General features: G+C 38.4%; 10 protein-coding genes across 10 annotated transcripts; 7 read left to right on the top strand and 3 right to left on the bottom strand.

Moving 5' to 3' along the window:
* Positions 1–843: 843 nt before the first annotated feature.
* SPOG_03286 (DNAJC11 family DNAJ domain-containing protein) lies at positions 844–3,194 on the top strand. Its single transcript, XM_013169699.1, has 5 exons — positions 844–1,143; positions 1,195–2,399; positions 2,449–2,884; positions 2,924–3,053; positions 3,101–3,194. Exons 1-5 carry the CDS (start codon positions 1,096–1,098, stop codon positions 3,115–3,117), a joined length of 1,836 nt encoding a protein of 611 aa, XP_013025153.1. The 5' UTR covers positions 844–1,095; the 3' UTR covers positions 3,118–3,194.
* Positions 3,124–7,618, top strand: SPOG_03285 (alpha-1,4-glucan synthase Mok14). Its single transcript, XM_013169698.1, has one exon. It carries the CDS (start codon positions 3,370–3,372, stop codon positions 7,534–7,536), a length of 4,167 nt encoding a protein of 1,388 aa, XP_013025152.1. The 5' UTR covers positions 3,124–3,369; the 3' UTR covers positions 7,537–7,618.
* A 37-nt stretch (positions 7,619–7,655) lies between these two features.
* Positions 7,656–9,190, top strand: SPOG_03284 (TAP42 family protein). Its single transcript, XM_013169697.1, has one exon. The coding sequence runs from the start codon at positions 7,928–7,930 to the stop codon at positions 8,900–8,902; it is 975 nt and encodes a 324-aa protein (XP_013025151.1). The 5' UTR covers positions 7,656–7,927; the 3' UTR covers positions 8,903–9,190.
* Positions 9,191–9,263: 73 nt separating this feature from the next.
* Positions 9,264–10,619, top strand: SPOG_03283 (WDR89 family WD repeat protein). The gene has a single exon (XM_013169696.1). The coding sequence runs from the start codon at positions 9,471–9,473 to the stop codon at positions 10,464–10,466; it is 996 nt and encodes a 331-aa protein (XP_013025150.1). The 5' UTR covers positions 9,264–9,470; the 3' UTR covers positions 10,467–10,619.
* A 221-nt stretch (positions 10,620–10,840) lies between these two features.
* On the top strand, positions 10,841–12,067 carry SPOG_03282 (tRNA guanylyltransferase). Its single transcript, XM_013169695.1, has 4 exons — positions 10,841–11,186; positions 11,235–11,535; positions 11,598–11,702; positions 11,750–12,067. The coding sequence occupies exons 1-4, from the start codon at positions 10,951–10,953 to the stop codon at positions 11,891–11,893; spliced, it is 786 nt and encodes a 261-aa protein (XP_013025149.1). The 5' UTR covers positions 10,841–10,950; the 3' UTR covers positions 11,894–12,067.
* On the bottom strand, positions 11,959–15,085 carry SPOG_03281 (ULK/ULK protein kinase Atg1). The gene is made up of 4 exons (XM_013169694.1): positions 14,719–15,085; positions 12,547–14,661; positions 12,340–12,499; positions 11,959–12,293 (listed from the first exon to the last, which is right to left on the bottom strand). Exons 1-4 carry the CDS (start codon positions 14,818–14,820, stop codon positions 12,169–12,171), a joined length of 2,502 nt encoding a protein of 833 aa, XP_013025148.1. The 5' UTR covers positions 14,821–15,085; the 3' UTR covers positions 11,959–12,168.
* SPOG_03280 (dolichol kinase) lies at positions 15,013–17,594 on the bottom strand. The gene is made up of 2 exons (XM_013169693.1): positions 17,110–17,594; positions 15,013–17,059 (listed from the first exon to the last, which is right to left on the bottom strand). Exons 1-2 carry the CDS (start codon positions 17,277–17,279, stop codon positions 15,778–15,780), a joined length of 1,452 nt encoding a protein of 483 aa, XP_013025147.1. The 5' UTR covers positions 17,280–17,594; the 3' UTR covers positions 15,013–15,777.
* Positions 17,595–17,690: 96 nt separating this feature from the next.
* SPOG_03279 (20S proteasome component beta 3) lies at positions 17,691–18,781 on the bottom strand. The gene is made up of 2 exons (XM_013169692.1): positions 18,428–18,781; positions 17,691–18,324 (listed from the first exon to the last, which is right to left on the bottom strand). The coding sequence occupies exons 1-2, from the start codon at positions 18,721–18,723 to the stop codon at positions 18,006–18,008; spliced, it is 615 nt and encodes a 204-aa protein (XP_013025146.1). The 5' UTR covers positions 18,724–18,781; the 3' UTR covers positions 17,691–18,005.
* Positions 18,782–19,510: 729 nt separating this feature from the next.
* SPOG_03278 (DNAJ domain-containing protein) lies at positions 19,511–20,570 on the top strand. Its single transcript, XM_013169691.1, has one exon. The coding sequence runs from the start codon at positions 19,588–19,590 to the stop codon at positions 20,251–20,253; it is 666 nt and encodes a 221-aa protein (XP_013025145.1). The 5' UTR covers positions 19,511–19,587; the 3' UTR covers positions 20,254–20,570.
* On the top strand, positions 20,541–24,474 carry SPOG_03277 (uncharacterized protein). The gene has a single exon (XM_013169690.1). The coding sequence runs from the start codon at positions 20,890–20,892 to the stop codon at positions 24,040–24,042; it is 3,153 nt and encodes a 1,050-aa protein (XP_013025144.1). The 5' UTR covers positions 20,541–20,889; the 3' UTR covers positions 24,043–24,474.
* Positions 24,475–24,613: the final 139 nt, after the last annotated feature.

Raw genomic sequence — 24,613 nt, 5'->3', positions numbered from 1 at the left:
TTAGTTGATCTTTTTTTAAGTATACTATAGTAGATTCCATCAGGGGTTGTTTGTTACTCTCCCTGTGGGCCAGGTTTTAAGGAGTTTTAAAGAAGAAAGTATTGGGGTATGTATGGGTGATGGAAACAATGAAAACAAAGTTGCATAATTCATCTATTTCAGACTTTTGTGTACATTATCTAGTAGGAAGGGAATGAAATCCACAAATCTTGTTGCCCATTTAGGCTCGTAGATGTACAGTCTTGTTTTCATGTATATTCCATGTTGTATGCATTTCCTTTCTCTATCAAAAGCCTCTGGTCTTCTTGGATATTGTCACGGAAATCATACTAGGGAAAATTCATAAAATAGGGTTACGAATAGAATAACGACTCGGCGGTTATATTGTCAAGTTGAAATTCAGTTGGAGTTCTAGTTGCTATATATTTTAAAATTCGTGATTGTTCAGATAAATACGCTGACTGGTCAACTAAGTCGTAGCATTCGAAATCAAGTTCGCTGGCTCTCACAACGGATACTTCTAACTAAAGGTTCTTATGGAAATAGCCTTTTGTTTGTAATTATTCTGTTCTAGAAAATAAGCAAGTACTTCTAAACTCATTGATCACTGTATTACTATTGTTCTTTTGTTTTGTATGTCCGTTTGTGTTTATTTTTTCTTGATCGAGGCAACGGCATAAAACAATTTGCTCTTTACCGTCATATCTGTTGATAAGAGTTAGTAATATTTAAGCTTCCTCTGACAGAATCCAAATGGCACTATTGGCACTGGCACTACTAGTACTACTCCATTGTACCTTCCTACAAAACCTTCGTATGTAGAAATCCACCAACAAAGTAACAACTCAGAGGTAACGCTTTGATCATCAGTATTCCTGTCAAGTCGGTACAACATAACCTGCACGTATTTTCGACGTGGGAATCTTTTTAGCGATCGTCCCTTTTTTGCTAAAGAATAAATAAACCAGAAGGAAAGAAGACGTTCTTTTTGTGGTGCTATAAAAACAGAGTCGACAACGTCACCTGACTTTAGACTCGAATTGAAATTGCCAAGTACTCTCCTTTCTGCATGCTAGTTTATTAAGTTCTATTCCTATGGAAGAAGCAAAGGAACTGTACGAAGTTCTCGGACTTCCTATTGATGTACGTAGAAATATCCCAGTTCTTTTCTTTACTAATTTTTATGAATGACAGGCAACCCCTGCACAAATTAAAGATGCATATTATAGGCTTTCAAAGCTGTTTCATCCCGATAGACATAATGTTGAACAAAAGTTAACCGCAGAGCAAAAATTCCAGAGTGTACAAGCTGCTTATGAAGTTCTGTCTGATCCGATAAAGCGACAAATTTATGACAAATATGGAACGAAAGGACTAAAAGTAGAGTGGGATGTCGGACCTGCAGGACAATCAACTGAAGAATTGCAAGAAGCTATTCGCGAACAACTTCAGGCTAAAGAATCCCAGAACTTAGATTTATTGGTACAAAATAGAACTGAAACAAATGTTATGATTAATGCTACGCCTTTATTCGCAAAGAATTTGCGTGTACGTAATCCCTTGGCGTTAGGTATGGCTTCTACTAGAGAACTTACATTGCTTGAGCGCTTTTCTTTAGTACAGTGGGTATCGTTTCATTTGAAAAACTCTTTTAGTATTCCTTTGAGTACTTCTAAAAACTCGAAGTTTCCTATTCCAAACTTCTTTCAAGGCTCTTCCAAGGATGATGATTTTTCCGATCCGCTAGAAGATAATGAGTCTATAAATGGCTCAACACGTCTCATTTTTATCACCGAAGCATCTGCAAAACCAGGCGCCAGGACCCAACCTTCTCTGTCTGCCGTTATTCGACATCAACCTTCTGCTCGCTTAAGCACAGAAACAGGATTATCTATTTTACGTCCAGGAATTGCTACTGTAAAAGCTATATATGCTTTGAACAATGAAACCTTCGTTATTCCTATGATTCGAGTGTCTTCCTACAAGCGACCACCTCAAGCTACAGTCGTGATAGGGCGTCAAATTTCTCGATACGGCACGTTATCTGTACGCTGGAAAACTGGAAGTTGGTCTCTAGGTAGTTGGGGAGCTGCATATCCTTCAAACAATGCGTCTTCCTTTTCTATCATCTGGCAACAACTAAAGCCCTCACTAGATGATCCATTTCCAGTCTTGAAATGGAACGCCGAACTCACAGCTGGATTGTTATATAGTGGGGTTGGCTACAATTATAACATTGACACCTTAGGTCCATATCAACTGCAATGTGGAACATCCCTCAGCACCGTCGGAGGTCTACAAGTCACTGCAGACGCCAATCGAAAAGTTTTCCGTCATAGTGCCATGGGCTTAACTGTTGCTATCGGTCTTCCATCCGGTGCCCTTACATTGAACATTAGGTATGTCGTCTTCCTTTGCGTAAGTGATTACATACTAACAGAATATAAGCTGGTCCAGATTGGGTCAGAAGTTTTCATTTCCAATAATGTGGAGTAGTGCTCTTGACAGATCTTCTGCCTTTTGGGGGTTAGCTTTACCCATTGGATCAATTTTAGGCGTTGATTATTTGTTCTTACGTCCTAGACGTATATCCGAGGAGAAGCGCAAAAGAGCTCTTCGTTTGCAACAACATAAAAAATTACATGATACTAAGAAAGAAGCAGCTGAGCAAATCGTCTCATTAATGAGGGAGCTTGTCCAAAAGAAACAGAAAATGGAGGCTGAAAAAGGTGGTCTCATTATCGAATATGCAGAATACAGAACTATTCCTAGAAAATCAGCCTTAACTAAACGCAAAGAGGGAGTTATAAAACAAGATGTTACTATACCAATTGCTTCCCTGGTCGACGATTCTCGCTTAGTTATCCCTTCCAGTGTCTCTAAAGTAAGTAAAAAATGGATAAGCTAAGTCTAACCACTGCAGTCTTCCATTATTGGGATTTATCCTTTATTTTCTGATGCAGATAAAGAATTGTTGATTGTATATAAATTTCATCAGCAGTCTCATCATGTTTTGTTACGAGATAAGCAAGGGGTTCTTTTACCTAATCGAGGTATGAATTTAAAATTAAAAAGGTCAATTACTAATTAATAATTATAGAGCATAAGTTGTTATAATAAAACTTATTATTTGTTTATATTTGTATTGGGATTCTGAGGTTTGTTTGTTTACATATGAATAAGTTACATATAAGTCTATCAACGCTCATTAAATTTTAACCAGAACAATTCCCTGAAGCGTAAGACAAACTGCAGTCTTTTTCAAGGCTAGGTTAGAAGGGGTTTTCGTTGAATCCTGACTGTATCTCGCCGTATCCAGTTAAATACTGTGCTTTAGAAAAAAAAAAGACATTCTTTTTTTGAAAAGTTATGTTTAATTCTAAATGTACATATGTCCTGCAAAGCCTTTTCTTTTTTATAGGGTTCTCCCTAGCAGAACGAATAACGGCTGATCAGTATGGCTTTGACGAAATCACTTTAACCGCTAATCCACTTGAGCCCCTCACCGAGTTCAATCATTCTTTGATGAACCTCAGTGGTGCCGCTTTTGAGCATGGTTCTTTGAACTACTCAACGGATCTTTCCAGCGACACCTTATGGTCTTCTCGATTTTCAACGCCTCTAATTGAGACCCCTGAAGTTAAATATCCCGAATTAAATAGTTCGGTAGTTGGTGAGCAATTTGCTGAGTATTTCAACTCTTTAGATTTTGAAGGAAAGGCGGCATTGGCTGCTTTAAATGCTTTACAGCACTCTTATGGCTCTTCGCATGTTCGCAGGTTTACCCCGTATGAGCTTTTTGGTCAATCCAATTGGGTCGAAGAAGCTACCGAAATCAATCATGTCGCTTGGTCTATTATGTTTGATAACCTTGGCCGCTACTTTTTACTGGAATTGAGAGGACTTCGTGAACTTACTTTCGCCTTCTATATTTTGTTTGCTCTTCTCCCTATCATTACTGGTGTTTCGACAGTTTATATCTTTAAAAGAAGATATTACGCAGTAACTTTCAATCAACGGGGTCGATCCGATAAATCCGTTAAACAGCTTGAGAATACTTCTGAGAGTGATTTTAATGACTCCCCAAAATTTGCAGCAACTCTTGCGTTACCAGAAAACGATGAACCGTTGATTGTGAGGGAACCTCCTCAGGAGCGTTTAAGTATTTTATTTGCTACTCTTGAATACAACATCCCAGACTGGAATATTAAAATTAAGATTGGTGGTTTGGGAGTTATGGCTCAGCTCATGAGTAATAACCTTAAACGCTATGATTTAATCTGGGTAGTCCCTTGCGTCGGCGATATCGTGTATCCAGTTGCTGAAACTGCACCTTCCATCATGGTTAAAATTGTCAATCAAAATTATGAAGTGAAAGTTTACTATCACTATCTGGAAAACATCAAGTATGTCATTCTTGATTGTCCTATTTTCAGGAAGCAGACGTCCCGCGATCCTTACCCACTCCGCATGGACGATTTTTCCTCTGCTATATTTTATAGTATTTGGAACCAATCTATCGCAGCCGTAATGTCATATGAGAATCCTGATATTTATCATATCAATGACTATCATTGTGCTCTAGCTCCTTTATATAATCTTCCGAAAATAGTACCCTGTGCTGTTTCATTGCATAATGCGGAGTTTCAGGGTCTTTGGCCTCTCCAGTCTGCACGCGATTTACGAGAAGTTTGTGGACTTTTTAATCTTTCTAAAGCAGTATGTAAGGGCTACGTACAATTTGGCAATGCTTTCAATTTAATGCACGCAGCTGCCTCATACGTTCGCAAGCATCAATCTGGTTTTGGTGTGGTTGGTGTTTCCGATAAGTATGGTCATAGGTCTTGGGTTCGTTATCCCGTTTTCTGGAGCTTAAAGAAGGTTGGACATTTGCCTAATCCAGATCCAACTGACATTGATCCTGCTATGCAGTCGGAAGTACAAGAGTTGCCTGATTTGGTTCAATATAATGAAAAGCGGAAGACTGAAAAGCGAAAAGCTCAGGAATGGGCCGGGTTGATTGTTGACGATACTGCCGACCTTTTGGTGTTTGTTGGACGCTGGTCTGTGCAGAAAGGTGTTGACCTCGTTGCAGACCTTGCGCCTACTCTATTAGAGAAGTATAACACACAACTTATCGTCGTAGGTCCTGTAATTGATTTATACGGCAAATTTGCTGCTGAAAAATTCGCATATATTACGGAGCGGTATCCCGGACGCGTTTTTTCTCGCCCTGAATTTGTTCATTTACCTTCATTCATATTTGATGGTGCTGATTTTGCGTTGATCCCTTCTCGCGATGAACCATTTGGTTTGGTTGCAGTAGAATTTGGTAGAAGGGGAGCTATTTGTATTGGTGCATGCGTTGGTGGATTAGGTGAAATGCCTGGCTGGTGGTATACTGTTGAATCGTCAACTACTCCTCATCTCTTGAAGCAATTTGAGACTGCTTGCTCTAGAGCTTTAAAATCTTCTCCTGAAACACGCCATAGTCTTCGTGTGGCTGCAGTTCAACAACGCTTTCCTGTTACTGAGTGGGTGACCTTATACGACAGGTTAATTAAGAAATGCATTAAGACGAATAGGAAGGTATTTAAGTCGAATAGCTTTAGTGAGCAATCTGGCAATACTCCTGCCGAGTTGCCAATCATTCAAATAGACGATACAGACCGAGTTGACATGGTTGACGAACCTAACATTGATAGCCAGGAAATCCCTGAAACAACAGAATCACCCACTCCGGCGCCTGAAAGCAATAGCTTAATTTCTGATCAACTTAGCCCAGAAAAACTTGACGAATTAATGGAAGATGATAACGATTCAGTATCATCTTCCGTAATTAGTCGACCTTTATCGGAACTAACTTACATCTCTCAGAGTTCAATGAATTTTGGCACTAAACTCGATGAAAGATTTATTGATGCAAATGGTGTGGCAATCACAGAATTTTCAGCAGAACTAAGTTCCTTGACCCCAGAAAATTCCAAATCAAAACTGTGTATCGATCACTTTTTGATGAATGTCTTGCATAAATGGTACGACGAAGAACACCACTATTATAAGACCGGTTTCCGTCCTCGCTTTTACAAGTACTTGAGAACGAGAGGCAAGAAACCACGAGAACTTAATGATGGCTCTAGCGAAAACCTTACGGAAGGCTCCTTTAAGGAATTTGACGGCCCCGTTAAAGGTGTAGCTAGAAATCAGCTATCTACATGTCAGCGAGTGATGTATGTAAAGGTATTTGGCTGGCCAATGTATGCTATTTTCCTTGCTTTGGGTCAGATTTTATCAATCTCTTCATTTCATTTAACTCTTTTATCCGGATTCGAAACAAGTCATGTTGCCTCTATGTATGTAGTTAACGCAATATTTATACTCTCCACTTTCTTTTGGTGGGGCCTTTACAGAAATTTTGCTAGCATTCATTGTCTGTCAATCCCGTTTACTATATATGGTCTAGCGTTTACCATGACTGGTATCTCATCCATGCCCTTCATTCAATTTACGACGAGAGGGTGGTTGAGTTATGGAGCTACTTGGATCTATGCTATCGCAGCATCTAGTGGACCTTTGTATTTTACATTGAATTTCGAAGACGAGCATACTAAAGGCTTAGGTTCTTGGGTTACGCGAGCTTGCATTCTACACGGCCTTCAACAGTTGTGGACAGCTCTTCTTTGGCTTTGGGGAACGGTATATAGTCGTTTAGACTGGAACTATGCTATACTAATCAAACCTTTGAATCATGTACTCGTTGCAGCTGCTGTTTGGCCAATTGCATTTGTGCTCATGATGACTACGATCATGTTGTACAAAGGCTTACCCCCCTTTTATCGACAGACGCCAGGTAGTATACCAGCATTTACTAAGTCTTTGTTCCATCGTCGAGTAGTTGTATGTTTCTTACTTATGGTTGCCAACCAAAACTTCTGGATGTCTACACTAATTGGTCGTGGATGGAGATTTTTCTGGAATTCTGAGCTCACCGTGCTTTGGAAAGTAGTTGTCATGATGTTCTCTTTCCTTGTTTTCTTATGGGTTGCATTATTAACGTTGTTGGGAAGACTATCAAATACCCATACTTGGTTAATTCCGGTATTGGGCTTAGGATTTGGAGGAATCAAATGGATTCATGTATTCTGGGGAACCTCGAACATTGGATTCTTTTTGCCTTGGGCTGGAATTTCGGGAGCATATTTGGGTCGTGCTTTGTGGCTTTGGCTAGGAGTCTTAGATTCTATCCAAGGAATTGGATGTGGTCTTATTCTTCTTCAAACGCTATCTCGAAGACATGTGACGAATACATTGCTGACTGGTCAAGTGATTGGTTGTTCTATTACACTACTAGCATCTTCAGTATCACCTACCAAAACCGGCCCAGGCAGTGTATTCCCAGATATAACTTCTTATACGCCAGTGGATGGATTACAGCCAATTTCTAATTTTCCCTTTTGGGCATGTCTTTTACTAAATGTTATTTTGTGTGGTGCCTATCTAAAATGCTTCCACAAAGAAAATATAAACAGGCCTTAATGATTTCTTATAGAAAGGTGTTAATACAGGTCTTTTTTTATGATAGTTTAATATAAGATTTATATGATTTGTACATTAGCAAATGTTTTATTAAAACTTTTTGTATATACTCAGTGTAAATTGGAACGGTCCTTTAGAAAGAAAACTTTTAGATGAAATAATTCTCTTCGTTTTGACAGTGCTGTATGCATGAAATCTTTCTCTCTTTTTTTTGAGGGCAGTTTTATATTTTATTTTTGGTAAACTGTTAATGAAGGAATGTGCTTTTCAATCACCTCCTATACATCAAGAGTACACCAAAAGTGCTCAGGTTAGAACGTCTCCATAGAAGTATCCATAAAAGTCATTGTAACGAATATTTAACGAAATTACAACGAAGATATACAATAACATGAACTCGAAATCTTTAAAAGATTTGTTAAATGAAACAAACCAACTGAAAGAAACGAAAGGGATTACTCAAGAAACAATTCCGCAATTGGTTCATGGATATGAATCCTGTCTAGGCTTGGTTCATAAGGCGCGTCTATTTTCTATGAATGAAGATATTGATGAAGTAAAAACGAGTGAGTTAAGGTACTTATTATTGGACTTTGAGCTAGCTAAATGTATGGAACAATGGATGCAGAATGATCGATTGAAAGTCATTGAATACTCAAAAAACCATTACGAGAGTTTCCTTCGTATCTGCGAAGGCTACGGGCTAAAGCCATTACCGGTTTCTTCGTTTACCAAAGATTCAGACGCCAGAAGCATTAAAATAGCAAGGTACAAGCTACGAAAAGATATGGAAAAAGAGATGAGTTCGATAACGGGAGAAAGTACACAAGATGAAGAACTAGAGCGTAAGAAGTGGACCAACAAAATACAAATGGCATTGGAAGACACAGTTGACGATCTTGGACATGTTGAGATGGAGATTCAGATTTTAAGGAATTCTGAAAAAGTATTACAGAGAAATGAAGATGATGAGGAAAAAAAAGATGATGAAACACTTAAGAAGGAAGAGCAAAGAAAGCGAGATCAAAACACTTGGAAACTGGATATGCTTACTAAAGACGGCCTTTTGGATCCCAAAAATAGACCCATACAACCATTTACAATTGTTTCAGATAGAAATACTAAGTCGAAAAATGTTTTTGGACCTGGTTATAACTTGCCGACTATGAGTGTGGATGATTATTTGGACGAAGAATACAAACGCGGAAATATCGTAAGCCAAAAGGATAATCCAAATCAAGAAGAGTTTGAAGATGAAGAAGATGATGAAATTTCTGATGCCAAAACTATGAAAGAACGATACTGGGATGAATATAAAGAAGCCAATCCTCGAGGCAGTGGAAACACAATGGTAAACCGAGGATAGGAAAATAGATCATTTGAAAGAAAAAGCTTACACTCATTTCTATGAGGCTTCTTTCTCTTCTATAAAAAAAAGGCGACCCTCAATTATGCGATTAACTGTTATAATAAGCATCGCAATACAAGTTACCTTGAGAATATTACGTTGTGAAGCAGTTTTAAAAATGTTTGTCTATTCTTTAACTAGACTTTTGAATCGAGTTAAAACGGTCTTGATTTTCTCGATTGTCAAACGAATACCATCGTTCATCTGTTCATTAGCTCAAATAAAATGTTTAAATTTGAAAATTTAGTAGAAACGAAAATTTACTATATCAGTACATGAAAATTCCATACTAGTTGATCCTTCAAATTTCATCAATTCTCTCCCATTGCACGTATACGCTCCGTAGTTAAACCACTCCTAGAAAGACCTTGCCATTTTCTATTGCTATAGACATTTATAAGTTTTTTGGTTGAATACTATAAAACTAAAATAAAAACAAAAAAGTTGTGCTCTAGTCTTTTTCTGTCTTTCTCTTCACCTTCCTTGTATACTTAAAATATATATATATATATATATATTGAACCCGATGGTTGCCGCAAGCTCTTCGGTTAGAATTGGAAACGATGCTGAGACGTATGTGTTTGACATAGCTCAACTAAAAGACCATATTGCTGCTAGTTGTTCTAATGGTACCTGGGCTTGTTATGATAAGACTACTTTACGAGAGGCATTCAAAGTCCCGAAAGCTCATTCCAATATCACTGGTATTGTCAGTTATGAGCAGCATAATGGAGTGTTAACGTGCGGTACTGATGGAAAGTTGCAACTTTGGGATATACGAAATTCATCAGCTAAGCCAGTTCGAACTTGGTCCTCAGAGTCGGTACCCTTTACGTGTTTGGCGACCAATCGAGCGGAACAAATAGCAGTTGGTTCTGAATTAACACGTTCGTTAGCTTCTATCTTCCTGCTAGATGCTAGAAGCGAGCAAAAGATCATTCGTCAATGGAACGATGCTCACAACGACGATATAACTAGTTTACAATTTCATCCTAAAGATAATAATTTATTACTTTCTGGGTCTGTGGATGGACTGGTTAATCTTATTGACATTACTAAAGATGAAGATACAGAGAATGCCGATGAAGATCCGTTGTTGCATGTTATAAACCATGAAGCATCTATTCATCTTGCTCGCTTTCTAGGTAAACGAAGAGTTTTGGCACTGTCTCATATGGAATCTTATGCTTTATACAAGTTGAAGCGTGATTTGGATGACAAAACATGGACAAGTAAAGAAGTCGCTTCTGACCAAGACTTACGACAGTCGCTCCCATGCAGTTATGTGATTGATGCTTTCCCTGGTAATGATAAGCACAGCTACATGCTGGCTTTTGGTACTTTTTCAAGTAATGAGACACATTTAGCTTCTTTGGATACGGATACTGGCGAAATAAATAAAGAAAACGTCGTGTTTGAAAGGATGAGTACTGAGATTTGTCGGGCTATCACTTATGATTCTAAAAATCACGTCTACTATACAGGTGGTGAAGATGGCATGCTACAGTGTTTCGCAGTATGATTCCAAAGTTTAAAGCTTAGAAAAAGAAACATATAAAATAGACATCATTATTTATTTATTTTTATCGCTACTGGTAGTTTTGAGTAGGAACATCACAATATATAATGTCATGTACTTTGGCATCATTGCCTTAAAGGGATCAATGGATCTGTTGGAGCATACATCTGTTTAACGCTGTATTGTCATATTAGCCTTAATAGTAATGAATATGTTTATTTGTCTAGGGGGCAATGAATATATTTACAAATATGTTTATACCTACATAATATGCTTATAACATAGTTGCTTATTTTTGTCTTTAGTAACTGCAAGCATAGTCTTTACAGGCATAAAGCGTTGTAATATGGTTACCCTGTAAGCATATTCTCAAACTTCATTAACACCATTTGACTGAGAGTAAGTAAACAAAACTCACATATTCCGCGTATAAATCCTGTATATAGTAATATCTTGGTTCGGTTTTGGGGGTCTCTACTTTTAAATTATGGCTAATTCTCGGTTTGAGTATGTGAAACAATACGAGCGAATGGATAGACTGTTGCCTGAAACATATATTGTGATTCGAATTGATGGAAAAGGATTCCACAAATTTACTAAGAAACATGAATTTGAAAAGCCCAACGATCTTAGGTGCTTGAGTTTGATGAACGCAGCTGCAAGAGTCGTAATGTCAGAATTTACAGACATCGTATTGGCATATGGAGACAGCGATGAGTATAGGTATGAATATGTCTGCACTTTTTGGTATCTAACAAACCATATATATAGTTTTGTATGGTCGAAGAGTACTGAATTATATGAACGGAGAGAAAACAAATTAGTTTCTCATGTGTGCTCCTTGTTTACATCGGCCTTCGTTTTCAATTGGCCTCAATATTTTGAGATTCCACTCTTGTCTCTTCCATCCTTCGACGGACGTGCTGTTTTATATCCTAATCTTAGCGTTTTACGGGACTATCTGAACTGGAGACAGGTCGACTGTCACATAAATAATTTGTATAATACTACGTTTTGGGCTTTAATACAAAAAGGCGGATTAACAAATACAAAGGCAGAAGAATACTTAAAAGTATGTTTTGATTATGCTCGGAACTATGATATTAACTTATCGGTCCTTTGGGACCGTCTTAGGGTACTATAAGTTCTCAAAAGCATGAAATTCTCTTTTCTCAATTTCATATAAACTATAATAACGAACGTGAAATTTATAAGAAAGGTTCAATCTGGGTACGCGAGGTAAGTTCATTTTCAGCTACACTAGTTCTTCTGCTTACTCTATCCAGCCTGAAGATGTATCAGCTCCTTCTAAAAATCAAAAGTACTCTACTAAACAAAAACGAAAAATGGGTTTACGATTACTTCATGTTAGTATTATTGACAATGAGTTTTGGAATTCTCGACCCTACCTCACCATTCTGCTGAACTAAGTCTTATATTTTTTATTAAAATAACCCAATGGTGACCTGGCGTTTTCTCTAGTTACTACAATAGATGTGCAAAATTAATTTATTGAAGCCATAGACTTTATGATATATCATGCGTTGCTTCTCTATTATCAATTAAATATAGATTAAATAATTAAAGTAAAAAAATATTAGCGGTAAAAACTGGAGTCATAACAAAATTAATCGAAATTCATAACGTGAAATCGGTTGGAAAGAGAAAATCTTTATAATAACGTAAACAAAGACAAGCGAATAATTCATGCATAATTCGTAGTAAGGGTCATATTAGCTAATCCTTCAGAAACCTTATCTGTCACATTTGGAAGACTTCCTTGTAGTTTACTTTGCAATAAGTCTAAACGCTTTGAAATCAACGTAGTTACTATGGTTGTTAGCTTTATAGCTTTCTCAATATATGAAAAGCTTACGTTTCTGAATAGTAAAGGTATTGTTAAAATCTTCAGTGCCGTTAGGAGTCGAAAATTCACCTTCAAGTAGCGATTCTAATAAATTACTGGCAGCCTTATAGCTTCTCAATGAATTAACCAAATCATTACCAGAAAGTTCAGAAGTAGCAGCGTTTCGAGACTGTCTTGTTAGTAAATGAATATTCTGGAGTTTTCCTAGTGACTTACTATGTCCAAAGCCCTTTGGTAGATAAGTTGCGATGCAAACGTGGGTTTAGCCGTCTGTTGAGTATTAACGAAGGTATATGAATTAATGACGGCTTTCAAAAATTGAGTTTTCTCGAGGCTTTCTGCGTATCTTTGTTGATACCAATTCATCGCTTCTCGGCACTCAGACGTATTTTTCTCATCATTATTAGACCATACGGTTGCGACAAAATCAAACGCAATTTGCAGAAGTTCAATATCCCTTTGATATAATGTCAATGATTCTTTCACTAAGGAAACTAATGATGCTGATGTGAGTCGAGCGTCTTTCATTGAATCAAACTGTGTATCATCAACTTCCAAAGATGGAAGTACTTGTATTAATTTCACCTCAGCCATATGGAAAACAGCATTGGATTTAGCGGCTAGATTTTCCAAAACTTCCATTAACGTTCTATCAATGGTCTGAGAAATAATAGGTGCGTTCGTACGGTTCGGTAAGGTAGCTTGTTTGGGTAATGACTGAATAGGGCTTTTGCTTGTAATACCATCAACTCCATGATTGAGTTTTGCATTAGCAACATTGAGTGCCCTTTCCAATGCACTTTCATGGCTATTACCAGCAGGCGCATTTGGTAATGTTATTGGCGTCTGTTCGAAAGCTCGACGTAGCTGCGTAACAGGTGTATGCGATAAGTACGCATTATGAGGCGGATAGGCATTAGCCTTCATGTAAGGTATAGGAATGCGACGGGGATGGATATATGTTTGCGGGTTGGATGGCAAACTTTCAGGAGAGAAGCTCCCATGAAAAACGTCTTCGTTTGGAGAAGCAGAGTTCCCATTTAGAGAAGGTTCCTGATTTTGAACTAGGTCTAATTCATCATCAGAGTGATGCTCAAAGGAGTTTACATTATGGCGATCGACGACGACATAAGTACTACTTTTATCGGATACATGGTTATTACGATGTTTATGCTCGGAAATTGGTATGTTCGTTTTAGAATTGAGATGATAAGGGTAGTTGCTGGCAGGAGGAGCACTTTCGGGCGGAAAAATAGCGGGGGCATGCGGCAGTGCTGTTCCATCTTGAGCATAACGTGTGGAAAGCCGTCGATTGGATATGTCTCCTGGTTGATGTACAGATCCTTGGGCTTGAAAAGCCTGTCGTAGTAAACCGCCAGGAGGATTGTTCGGATTGCTTTTCGGGAAAAAGTCGGTAATATATGCGGGACTGGAAGAAGGAATGTTTATACCCCTGACGGCGTCCTGGATGTCACTACCAGTTAAAGTAGAGTCGTCTACCACTGGAGTTGTTATTACCATGCTGGAAAAAAATTGGTCGTAGTCGATGCGATCTGCTGGGTTTTGCTTTAGCAATGCGCAAATTAACCCCTTGATATCCGGGTGAATATAAGCCTCCTCTGGAAATTTTATAACATCTTTTGCACGCTGGATACGGCGTAATAGTTCAACATGGTTAGGAGCTTTAAAAGGCGGTTTTCCAACGGCCATTTCATAGAGAACAGCGCCCACAGACCATAAATCCGCCTTTGCATCGTATTTCTCATATCTCAAAATTTCAGGAGCCATATATAAAGGAGATCCACATAACGTTTCGGCCATGCTGGATGTTTGAAGGTATCGAGCAAAACCAAAGTCAGCTAGTTTTAGCATTGGCAGTTTCGGGTTACCAATAAATTGAGGATGTTGTTTTAAGAAATCTTCGGTGGGTGGAGGTTGTAACAGGAGATTCTGTGGTTTAACATCGCGATGAATCAGAGACCGGGAGCGTAGGAATTGGAGCGCAGAAGCTAATTGCTTCAAAAAATGACGAACGAGCGTTTCGTTCAGTCCCCCTTTATAAACAGGAGGATGGTCTACATTAATCCAAGCTAGAGAAGGTATGCTGCTGAACTTTTCTCGTTTCCGAATGAAGTAGCTTAAATCACCCAAAGAGCAGTACTCCATCACAAGATGGATAAACCTGCCTACTTTGATACAATCTATTAATTCTACTACGTGAACATGTCGGATTTCCTTTAAAATTGATATTTCACTTTCCAAGTTCTCCAACAGTTTCTTGGTTAATTTCTTTGTCAGCACGCTCTTAATGGAGACCACGCGCTTTGTTTCCTAGACACAGTGTTAATTGTCTAATAAACCTACATCAAGCACTTATTTTTAACTTACTGAATGCTTTCCCTTGTAAACAATGGCAAAAGAGCCGCGTCCAATTTCTGATCGAATAACATAGGGACCGATACTTTGATTGTTGTTACTATGTGCGTTCATACAAAAAGAATTCCACAAAATCTGAATGAAAAAAGATCTCAATTCCCAAATAATTCAATCCTTAGCATGGGAGTTGGCAAAGACATCATGAGATTAACAATAGCTTTATCATCAATATAATTAAAGTAACGCGCTCGAGCTCCTTAAATTGCAACAACACGGATACGATTCAAGGTCAGTGCTGCATGCGTAGTCTATCAAGGCAGACAATACTAAGTGATTGAAGGTGTGTGGTTTGATAGTATGTCAGCGGTGTGTATCATTGTTGACTGACACTGGTAAACATTCCCATACTGTTATTAGACCCTAATTTTACTGCATATAATATTCTTTATAATTATATGTATGTTCATGTCGCGGCAGATATCTTACATCGTATAATATGTAAATCGAGTGGAATGAACAACTCTAGCTGCATCGTAATATGGGTATCGGAAGGTTGTACTACGTTTATAGTAGCTACTGTTGTAAAGGAATCTGATTAGATTAACTAAATGAGACGCTTGAAAGACAGTCTAGTCTCATTTAGTCAGACCGATCAAATCTTCCAATCTGGCTGTAAATTGATGCGTATATAGCTCTTTTGAAATAGCGAACGTAATATGCTTTTTTTTTAATAGTTTCCCAATGTGCTCAGGTTCCTTATCTCATAAACCATACTTTCCATAGCGATATCTTAAAATCACTGTGTACAGTAATGTTTATAATGTCAACAAAACACCTATCGTGACAATGACAAGGACTTCCTTTGAAGTGTGTTAAGAGTAAATATAATTATCATTTTCAATACGATATAGCCATTGTAAGCAGGAGTAGAAAACGTTCCATCCTTAAGAACAAAAACACTCATTAATAAGACATGCAGAAGAAACGTTCACAGATGGAGACGAGAAACGTATATTAAAAGCTAGTAAATTAGATGGATTGTCAATTTCATCGTTCCTAAATCATTCTATTTTAAGTATTTTCCAATGCCCGATATAGAACCCACATGTACATAGGCAAAATGAGATTGTCATTTTCCAATGAGACACCTTCTAGCATAGCAGTAAAAACAGACATAGCTAAGGTATTTTTTAGGCTAACATGAGGGCAAATATGCAGTCGTTGTGCAAGCTGCAGAACCATAAAGACAGACGCGGAAAAAGCAAAAGTACCTTCCAGTGTTTTTTTTGTTCTTCGAATCCTAAACCTTCCATATTTTTTCCCAATGATACTTGCCATAGAATCTCCACATCCAAGACAAAGTACACCAACCAAGAGCTCTGCAGAGGCGACCGGTCCACGTAGTGCATGAGAAAACCAAACAGGGATTGCGCATCCAATTAAAAGGTAAATGTGCGAAATAATTAATGGTCCACGATGATCTCTGTTATCCGTATACTGCCACAAAAATTTATGTATCATTTCACCAAACGGCTCCAAACGCAGTACACGGATGCCTTCAATAAACAAAAACAAAAAGAGCACCCCTGAGAATGCAAGATGTACGAAATAGGGGTCTGTACAATAAGTAGGAAGGAACATAAACACAATCAAAGCGTGATACGTTTTCCTTCTAAAATTTAAAAGTTCTCCTTTTGTGCCAAAATAGTAACGAAAGAAGCTGCCGTTATGAGAGCAAACAACAAAGCCTATATAGCACGACAGGCACAATACCCACCAAATCAAAATTGTTATCCTTTTCTTAGAATAAGGACTCAAAAAAATTTGAGCAAATACCCAATATTCGGGCTTTTGCTGGATACGTTTTGAAACCCAAAATCGAGAGACGAAAATAACAACAAAAGTACTAGCTGCATAAACTAGTAGAGAAGATTTCTCCTTTGTAAGTTTGCAACGAGAACATGTTTTGAGCAGGCATGAATTTAGTAAAACTAACGAAGGAACAGATACTAACAAAACACCGGCTAAAACTGATACCAGAGGGCCAGCCTCATTCAGAAAAGTAGCGTATGCTACGCTGCTAAGTCCGGTGGAGATCAAGACGACCTCAATAAATGTAAAGCTGTTTTTTGTGATTTCTATAAAGGCATTCATAATAGTAACATGAAGTTCTAAAGGAACAGACCCGGTTTGCAGTCCCTTCAATAAATATGAGAAGAAAGAGAATTTTAAGCTTAAGGCAAGCGCTGCATTGTAAAAGCAAACCATGTACATTTCATGAAAAAGCGCAGAGTCCCTTCCAAAACCAATGCAGAGGATCGCAAAAGGAAACGAGGAAAGCCATAACAGCGGCCTATTGTCAATAATTAGCGTTCAACTGTCTACCGCATACAAGCCACTTACTCATAAAAGCATTTTTCTTTGGGATTGGCAAACAGATATACGAAAGCTGGCAAAAAAAAGGCAATATTAGAGAAGCTCGGATATGAGACAAAGGAATCAGATATGAATGGGAGGAAGAGAACAGAGAAGATCTCCAAAATAATTTCAATTTCAAAAGAAGGAAGGTGCATGAGTAATAATGCTAAAAAGCTTTAGATACCAACAAAGAGAGCAAAAATATCTGTTTTTATCTATAAGTAGATTAGAGTGTACTTTCTTTATCGTATATTTAGAAAATAATCATTCATGTAATTGCTTGATCGACCGGCGTATTATACAAATCGAAATTTTTGTTAAAGTGCGCTAGAAGTTGTTCAACTAGGAATTAGAAATGAAAGATTGTTTGTAAAAAAGTACTATAGCATTCTATACAGGTTTTCATTAATAGTGTCAACTGCTTTCCCTAAGGTAAAGTAGAATACAAAGGTCGGTCGGTGAAACGAAGAAGATTCTGCTGCAAGCGGAAAACAACAAATTCATATCATTGTAGTTTTCACCAAATAAATCGATGGAAGTAAGAGATGATTAATTACAAAATAACACATGGATTACATCTTTGAAAGCGAAAGTAAGAAGACTTGGAATGCATACTAGGAACGGTTACGATTAGCTTGATACTACTACACGAAAAAATAAGACAAAAGCGTCAAGCGTAAAATAAAGTAAAGTAAAGTTGAGTAAATGATGAAGAGCTCTATGGAAAGTAGGTGGAGAAAGGATGGTAAAAGAAGAAGGAAAACAGCACATAAAAAAGGTATCAATCTTTTTTCAAGAACATGTCATAGTATGTGCTTGCACATTACAATAAAACAATTCAAACGAGCCAAGTAAAAAAGGTAGGCATTCATAAACGGAATTTAATCTTGACGACCCTTAACAAGTCGTTTTATGCATTTGTCGGGTGTAATGACATAGACAAGGCAACCCCAGCCACTAATTGCATCACGATCTTGAGCATTTAAAAGAGCTTGGGAGATAGTTTCAAACAAATCTTCAGGCTCGAGATTGGGCTCATACACGGACTCACACATACCATAAAGTTGTTCTACGGCTGTACCACTCACAATAAAATCATCGGCGAAATCAATACATCCAATGGAATCGAAACCGCAAATAAAAGGATTGTCGTCTTTAGAAAGACCAGCTACAACTGGGAAAGAAAAGTAGGGTCCGAATCTAGAAAGAAAGGTTAGTTTGAGAATAGCTATTAACCAGAGAATCATTTAAGCAACAAAAAACAAAAAAGTATAGAATCTATGGCAAACGGGAAAAGCCTTACCTTTTTTCGTAAAGAGAGGTGGACACCAGATTACCAAAGGTTTTTGGTTCAATTTGACGCTCCTCACGGAATTTGTACATGTTTACTTTATAACGGAATAGTTCATAAAGCGTCTGAACATCACTAGCAAAGCCTGTAAGGCCCAAATACGTCTTGTCAGTCATAGGGAATACTTTTGGAAAATTGTTCGCCAAGGATATAGATTGTACACCCAAACGCAAGTCAGATGCGATAGCCACGCAGTTTTTTCCTGCCATGGCTACGCAGGATCCACCATTATATTCCATAATACTCATTTTGGCAATGTTTCGTAAAGAGAAGAAGGATTCATACCTCTCTAAGGATGCAAGTAGGATGAGTGTACATAATATTCGGTAGCGCAGTGCACTCGGTATAATAGATTTCGAAGGAATAAATCAATACAGTATGCATTTTAATGAAACACAACAAGGTATGGATTTTATTTAGTGCAAAATGCGTTATGAGCATTCGTCAACATAGACGTTTAGGTCATAAAATTCCTCGTATGCGGTAGGTAAAGAAAGGTAGGAAGCAAGCTCATCTCGTCTTGTTTAAAAGGATTTGTTTACTTGCATTTTTTGGACTGCATAGAAAGTCTATTGGGATTGACTGATTTGTTCTGCTCCTTTTTTTTTTTCTTTTGTGGAAGAACGCATGTGGGGTTTTACGAGAAAAAGCTCAGTCATTATAGAAAGACAAAAGTACCTTGACAAACGCGGGCGACAGCTCAGCGATTCAATTTCATTCTATTCTATACTATACCGTTTTCATTCCGTTTAAGGTCTCACCATATAACTCTTTTCCATAAACTATCTTTTGGAATAGAAGAATCTCCAACGAACATTTTGAACAAAACATTTCCACAAACGTACATTGACATATGTGAACCTTTGAAATAAATTCCAAATAAAAATAGAGGAAACAAGATAGATGATTGGAATGTCTTTTCTGTGGGAATTGTTTTTTTCTGAATCATATAATACCCTTTAATACGTTTTGTTCTTCGTACATAGTCACGCTACACGGTTATGAATTGGATAACGCGAAATTAGCACAAATTCACTATAAGAGTTCAACTAGAAACACGTAAACGCGCAAGACAATTCCAGCTCTTGTCAGATCAACAGTCTTTTTTGGAAATGCAAAAGGATTATTACTCCATACTTAACGTTTCGCAAAAAGCAACCCAAGAAGAAATTCGGTTTGCCTATAAAAGAGCTGCTCTTGAAACGCATCCAGATCGAGTGCCTCCCAATGATCGAACACGGGCCACACAACAATTCCAGTTAGTGAATGAGGCTTTCTATGTATTAGGAGATTCTACTCGTCGTGCTCAATATGATCGTGAAAGTTCTTTTCCATCTTCCTCTTCACGACCGAAAGCCAAACAATCATCTTCTTTCTTCTCTGGTGGTCGTAAAGACGAGGATGCTTCTTCTAGTCAAAGGGAAAAACAATCTTATGGTTCCAGCTATGGATTTCAAGATTCTTTTTCAAACTCCCAATTCGGCAATATTTTTAACGAAATGATGAACGAGTCTTCCAATGAAGGTCTTTTGCATCATCTTTGGACTGTTGTGGGCGGTCTTGCTGGAGCTGCGCTTGGGTTCATTACTTTTGATTTCCTAGGCATCCCTTTGGGATCTTTTGCTGGTGCGAAATTGGGTAGAGTGCGAGATAAACATGGAAAAAGTGCTTACAGTGTTTTTATGGATCTCCCAGCTACTGAGAAAGCTCGTATCCTAAGCAAACTACTTGCACACATACTGAATACGTCTAAAACTTTTGCTAGTAATCCGCCTTAGTGCTTTGCATGTGCTGGCATCCATTTTGTTTTTGTTTTTGTTTTTTTATGTTTGTTGTACTCTTCGTCCTTACGTTTTATGTTTCATGTCTTATCCTCACCTTGTTATAAAATGTTTAACATCTTCTGAAAAAGAGAATAAAAAGAAAAATTTACGTTATGAATATCATATTGATGATCGCCTCTTCTTTTTCCATTTCCTGACATTTCATCCTGTTTTAGTAAGATATTGGTAGTAATTATAGCAATATTACTGTATTGGAAACTCCCCTTTTGATTAAACGAAACGCTTGTTTCTCATGTTTCGCTATTCTACGAAATTTTGATGTCATTATACTGTGTCAATATGATGTAGAATGTTTTTCTTCCCTTTCTGCTGCTCGTAAGAATTCTCTTTCCACCTATATCGACAGTAAAAGTAAAGGCAATAAATTAAAAGTGATTCATTCAGATCCTTTTCTTTGTATATATTTTAATTTCGAGGATTTTTATCGTGGCTTGTCGTCCAGTATTTGAATCTTTCCCATTCATTTACTGATATTGTCCTTTGTCTTACCGTTGTGTGAGCAAAGTGGAAAGCCCTTGTTTTACAATTGGTAAATCCGCTTTTCAGCTTTATGATTGAAATTGCTCTATCATGACTTCTTTGAATAACACATCTCCAACAACGCCCTCGGGCGATGAATTAACCGGTCTCCATTCGGTCGACCAACAAACTACAAGTACTACGGGTAATAAATCTCTTAAAGGTCATTATGGCCCTCATCCTCACCAGGATCATCCTTCTGCTTATGTTGCCGCTAAATCTGGATACACCTCACGAAATTTGACACCTAATTACCGCGATAATCAACCTTCTCGGACTGCAAATGACTATTCTACGGCCTCCGACGGTACAGCTGCTGGAACAAGACACCAAGCTCGCTCAACAAGTGCTGTGGAGAGTCCTGAGTCTGGTCCTGGCTCGATGGATGCTTCAGGTTCTTTCGACTATCAGCCTCATCCTCACGCTGGCAAGGCCGCTCAGTCCGCTCATGTTTTCAAATATATAAATTTATCAGAAGGTGAACCGAATGCAAATGCTACTGATTACGAGGAACATCGCAAACCATTACAATTTCTCAGTGGCCCTGTTTTCACAGGTTCTGCTCAACAACCTCCACCTACTGATCTTAATCCACAACCTTCGAATGAACATGATGAAGAAGCTTCTCGCAAAATCCGTCTCGCTTCTCAGATGGCTAAACATTCTGCAACTTTCGCTCATCAAACACCAGAACCTCAACCCGCTACTGAATCTGAATTACCCCATCGTATGGCTGCTTCTCAACTGGTTCATAATATTTCTTTACAAGGTTCCTCTTCCTTAAAACCAAAAGAATCTTCTTACGAAGTTTCTCCACCTGTAAACCTTAATTCTCTTGCTGCTGCATCTTATGCTGCCTCTCACTCTCGACCCTACGATGAATCGTCCGCTCCTCCTACTGTAGAACAGCAGAAGTCGTCTTACGATGATGGAAGAGTTCGCAATATGCATATGTTTTCCGCGTCCGGTAACAACGCTTTACGGGATCGTACACAACAAGATATGGTCGCACATGGAAATAGAGATGATGCTTTCGCTAACTTTTCAAAAAGCAATATTTTAAATAATGCGCCAGGCTATCAAGGCTCACGAGCTTCTGCATCTATTAACACTAAAAATGTTAGCAATGAGCGTCATTCAAAACCTATTTACTTCAGTCCAGGTTCTGGTGCAGTCACCAGTCCGTATCAGCAAAAACCAAAAGAACCATCATATGATTTCAGTGCTGCGTCCGCTGCTCTTCGTCGTCATCGTACTACAGATGTAAACACATCCCGTGACCAGACGTTTGAAAGCCAAGAGGATTCAAGGGCTCGTGCATTCATCCGACAAATGCGTTTTCCATCAAGTAGCCCGATTGCAACCAGTGGGCCAGGAAATGATCCAGGTTATCCAAACATTTCTGGTACTGAACGCGAGCAAATTCAATCTGAGGCAATCCAGCGTGTTCGTGATATGAATTTGGATCTCTCAAAAATCCAAAATAGGACAGACTCTCAAATTCGTGCTTACCGTCCTAGATCTTCTGCCGATTATAAGTCGGTTGGCCAATCTGTTCATCCTCCTCATACAGGTGCCAGTAGTAGTTATACACCCCATAGTCAGAGAAGATTTTCGCAGACAGGCCAATTCCCTAATAATGAAGGGGAAATCCCCGAGAATGGCTCAGATGGTATAAATCCTGTAGGCATGCAAGCTGCTGCTCAGCGAAGCAATAGAAACTCTATGGCTGCTGTTCCTAGGCGGACCGGTGTTGCTTCAAATGATGTAGATGTTGAAGCTCTACAAAGAAGAATTTCTAGAGCTTACATTGATCATGAACGTGAAGAAGCTTATGCGATTGATCTTGGTGCTGGTCGTCTTATTTCTCCGGAGGAGTTAGAGTCAATTGCCAGACGTAATGTAGATCCTATGGTTTCTGAACTAGCTGAACGTGCCACGCAAGAAAATCAAAGAAAGCAGGAGGCAAACGAAGCTAAAAATGCCAAAAAGCTTGCTAAAGAAGAGAAACGCCAGAAGAAAAGAGACGAAAAGGCGCGTAAAGCAGAGGAAAAACGACTTGCTAAGGAAAGAGCTAAATTTGCTAAGCAGATGTCCAAGGAGGCTGGTAAAACTGATGAAGCAGCCCCCACTGTAATTGCAGACCAAGAACAAGGCAGCACCTCTTCAGAAGTATCTTTTGGTGAACAAGAGCAAGAAGATCAATCTTTTGATCCTACTACCCAAGAATTTTTGATTCAAAAAACTGATATAGCAAATGCTACGAAACAACAAGAAATGTCTTCAACCGAAAGAGGAGCAGAAGAAGAAGTACAGCAGCCTACCCGCGCGGAACTTTCTGGCGCAACTGAACGTGATTTGAATGCTAACGTTCCTGATCAGTATCTTCATGATGAAGCGAATGAACTGGATGGTATCGGAAGACCTCCGGTTTCTACCGTTGAGAGCAATGAAAGTGATTTACAGAGACGAAATGAGGCCGCTTACACAACCTCACCTAATGGCCAATTTACTGATTCCAATCAGTTTCCTGTTGTACAAGAAACGGTAATCATGTATGATGGTCAAGAACAGGCTGTAAGTCCGAATCTTGATGAGGTCACAGAGGCTCCTATGTTTGATGATGCTGGCGAATATAAAAGAGACGTATCTCAGAAAGATGATTTGGACGAAAGCGCTAAAGTACTTAACAAAAACTCACCAAAGTCACCGGTCGCTTGGTTAAAAAAAAAGCTCAAAAATCATAAAGATAAGGCAGCTGTCAAGCGTATGTTAGAAGAAGATTCTTCTAAGAGACTATCTGAGAATGAAAAGGTTCATGTGAGTGCTCTTCAGAGAGATGTGTCGCCTATTGGTGATGGTATGACTCCAGCTGCTGAAAATGAACAACGACCGCCGGTTGTTGAAACCCATTACGAGCCTGGTTCAGTTATGAAAAAGACTGAGGGAGAGATGCCGGCTGTTGTGGATGCTCAACCTCATGTAAATGTTTCCTCTGTTCCTCAAACGAACGGTGGTGTTGAAGAAGCATTGGATGAAGCAGCTGTTTCAAAAACTGATGAGTATCCAGTTGAGAACGGGAACTTTGAACAGAAGAAAGAAAATACAGGGGAAGAAAAAGAGGAGAGTTCTAATCAAGTGGTAGGTCATTTCCCTATCCCCGGTAAAGAGCCTATTGGAGCCGCATTTCATGAGGATTTATAAGTAAGAAAACTACGGTTGTAGGACTGATTTCATTTGGTGCAATTATCGGCTCTAATTAAATTTCTTAAACCTTGACCGTGGCATGGGCCTTTTGAACGGGTTGATAAGTAAGAACATATTGTCTTTTTTCTGATAATTTAAGTTTAATTATTATTTTTGTTTATTACTGGAAAGTCAATATCCTGCTGAAGCTGCCACGCATTTTTTTACTTTGGTAAAGATAGAAACTTACGATTTTTACTTAAGACAGGTTGTTATTTATTACTGTATGACAGTCTATAAGAAGGAAGACGATAACTTTTGTGGTGAACGGCTGTCAGCGAACTGATCTTTTCCGGATTATTTATTGTTTACAAGTAATTAGTGTTATATTAATAGGAAAAGAATGTGACTTTCATACATATTATTAATTTTAGTAATTGTTTATCCTTGTATGATGGAGTTCGTATTGGAAGTGCTATCCTACGAGCGAATTGGTAAATAGTAAGTAAATGGGATATAGTAAATACTGACTAGATTGTGTCTTCACAGTGAGATCATCAGGCAATTAGCGAACAGGTCATTATGAATA

The sequence above is a fragment of the Schizosaccharomyces cryophilus genome, assembly GCF_000004155.1.
Source record: "Schizosaccharomyces cryophilus OY26 unplaced genomic scaffold supercont4.7, whole genome shotgun sequence".
Lineage (NCBI taxonomy): Eukaryota > Fungi > Ascomycota > Schizosaccharomycetes > Schizosaccharomycetales > Schizosaccharomycetaceae > Schizosaccharomyces > Schizosaccharomyces cryophilus.
This window is presented reverse-complemented; position numbering and strand designations above follow the sequence as displayed.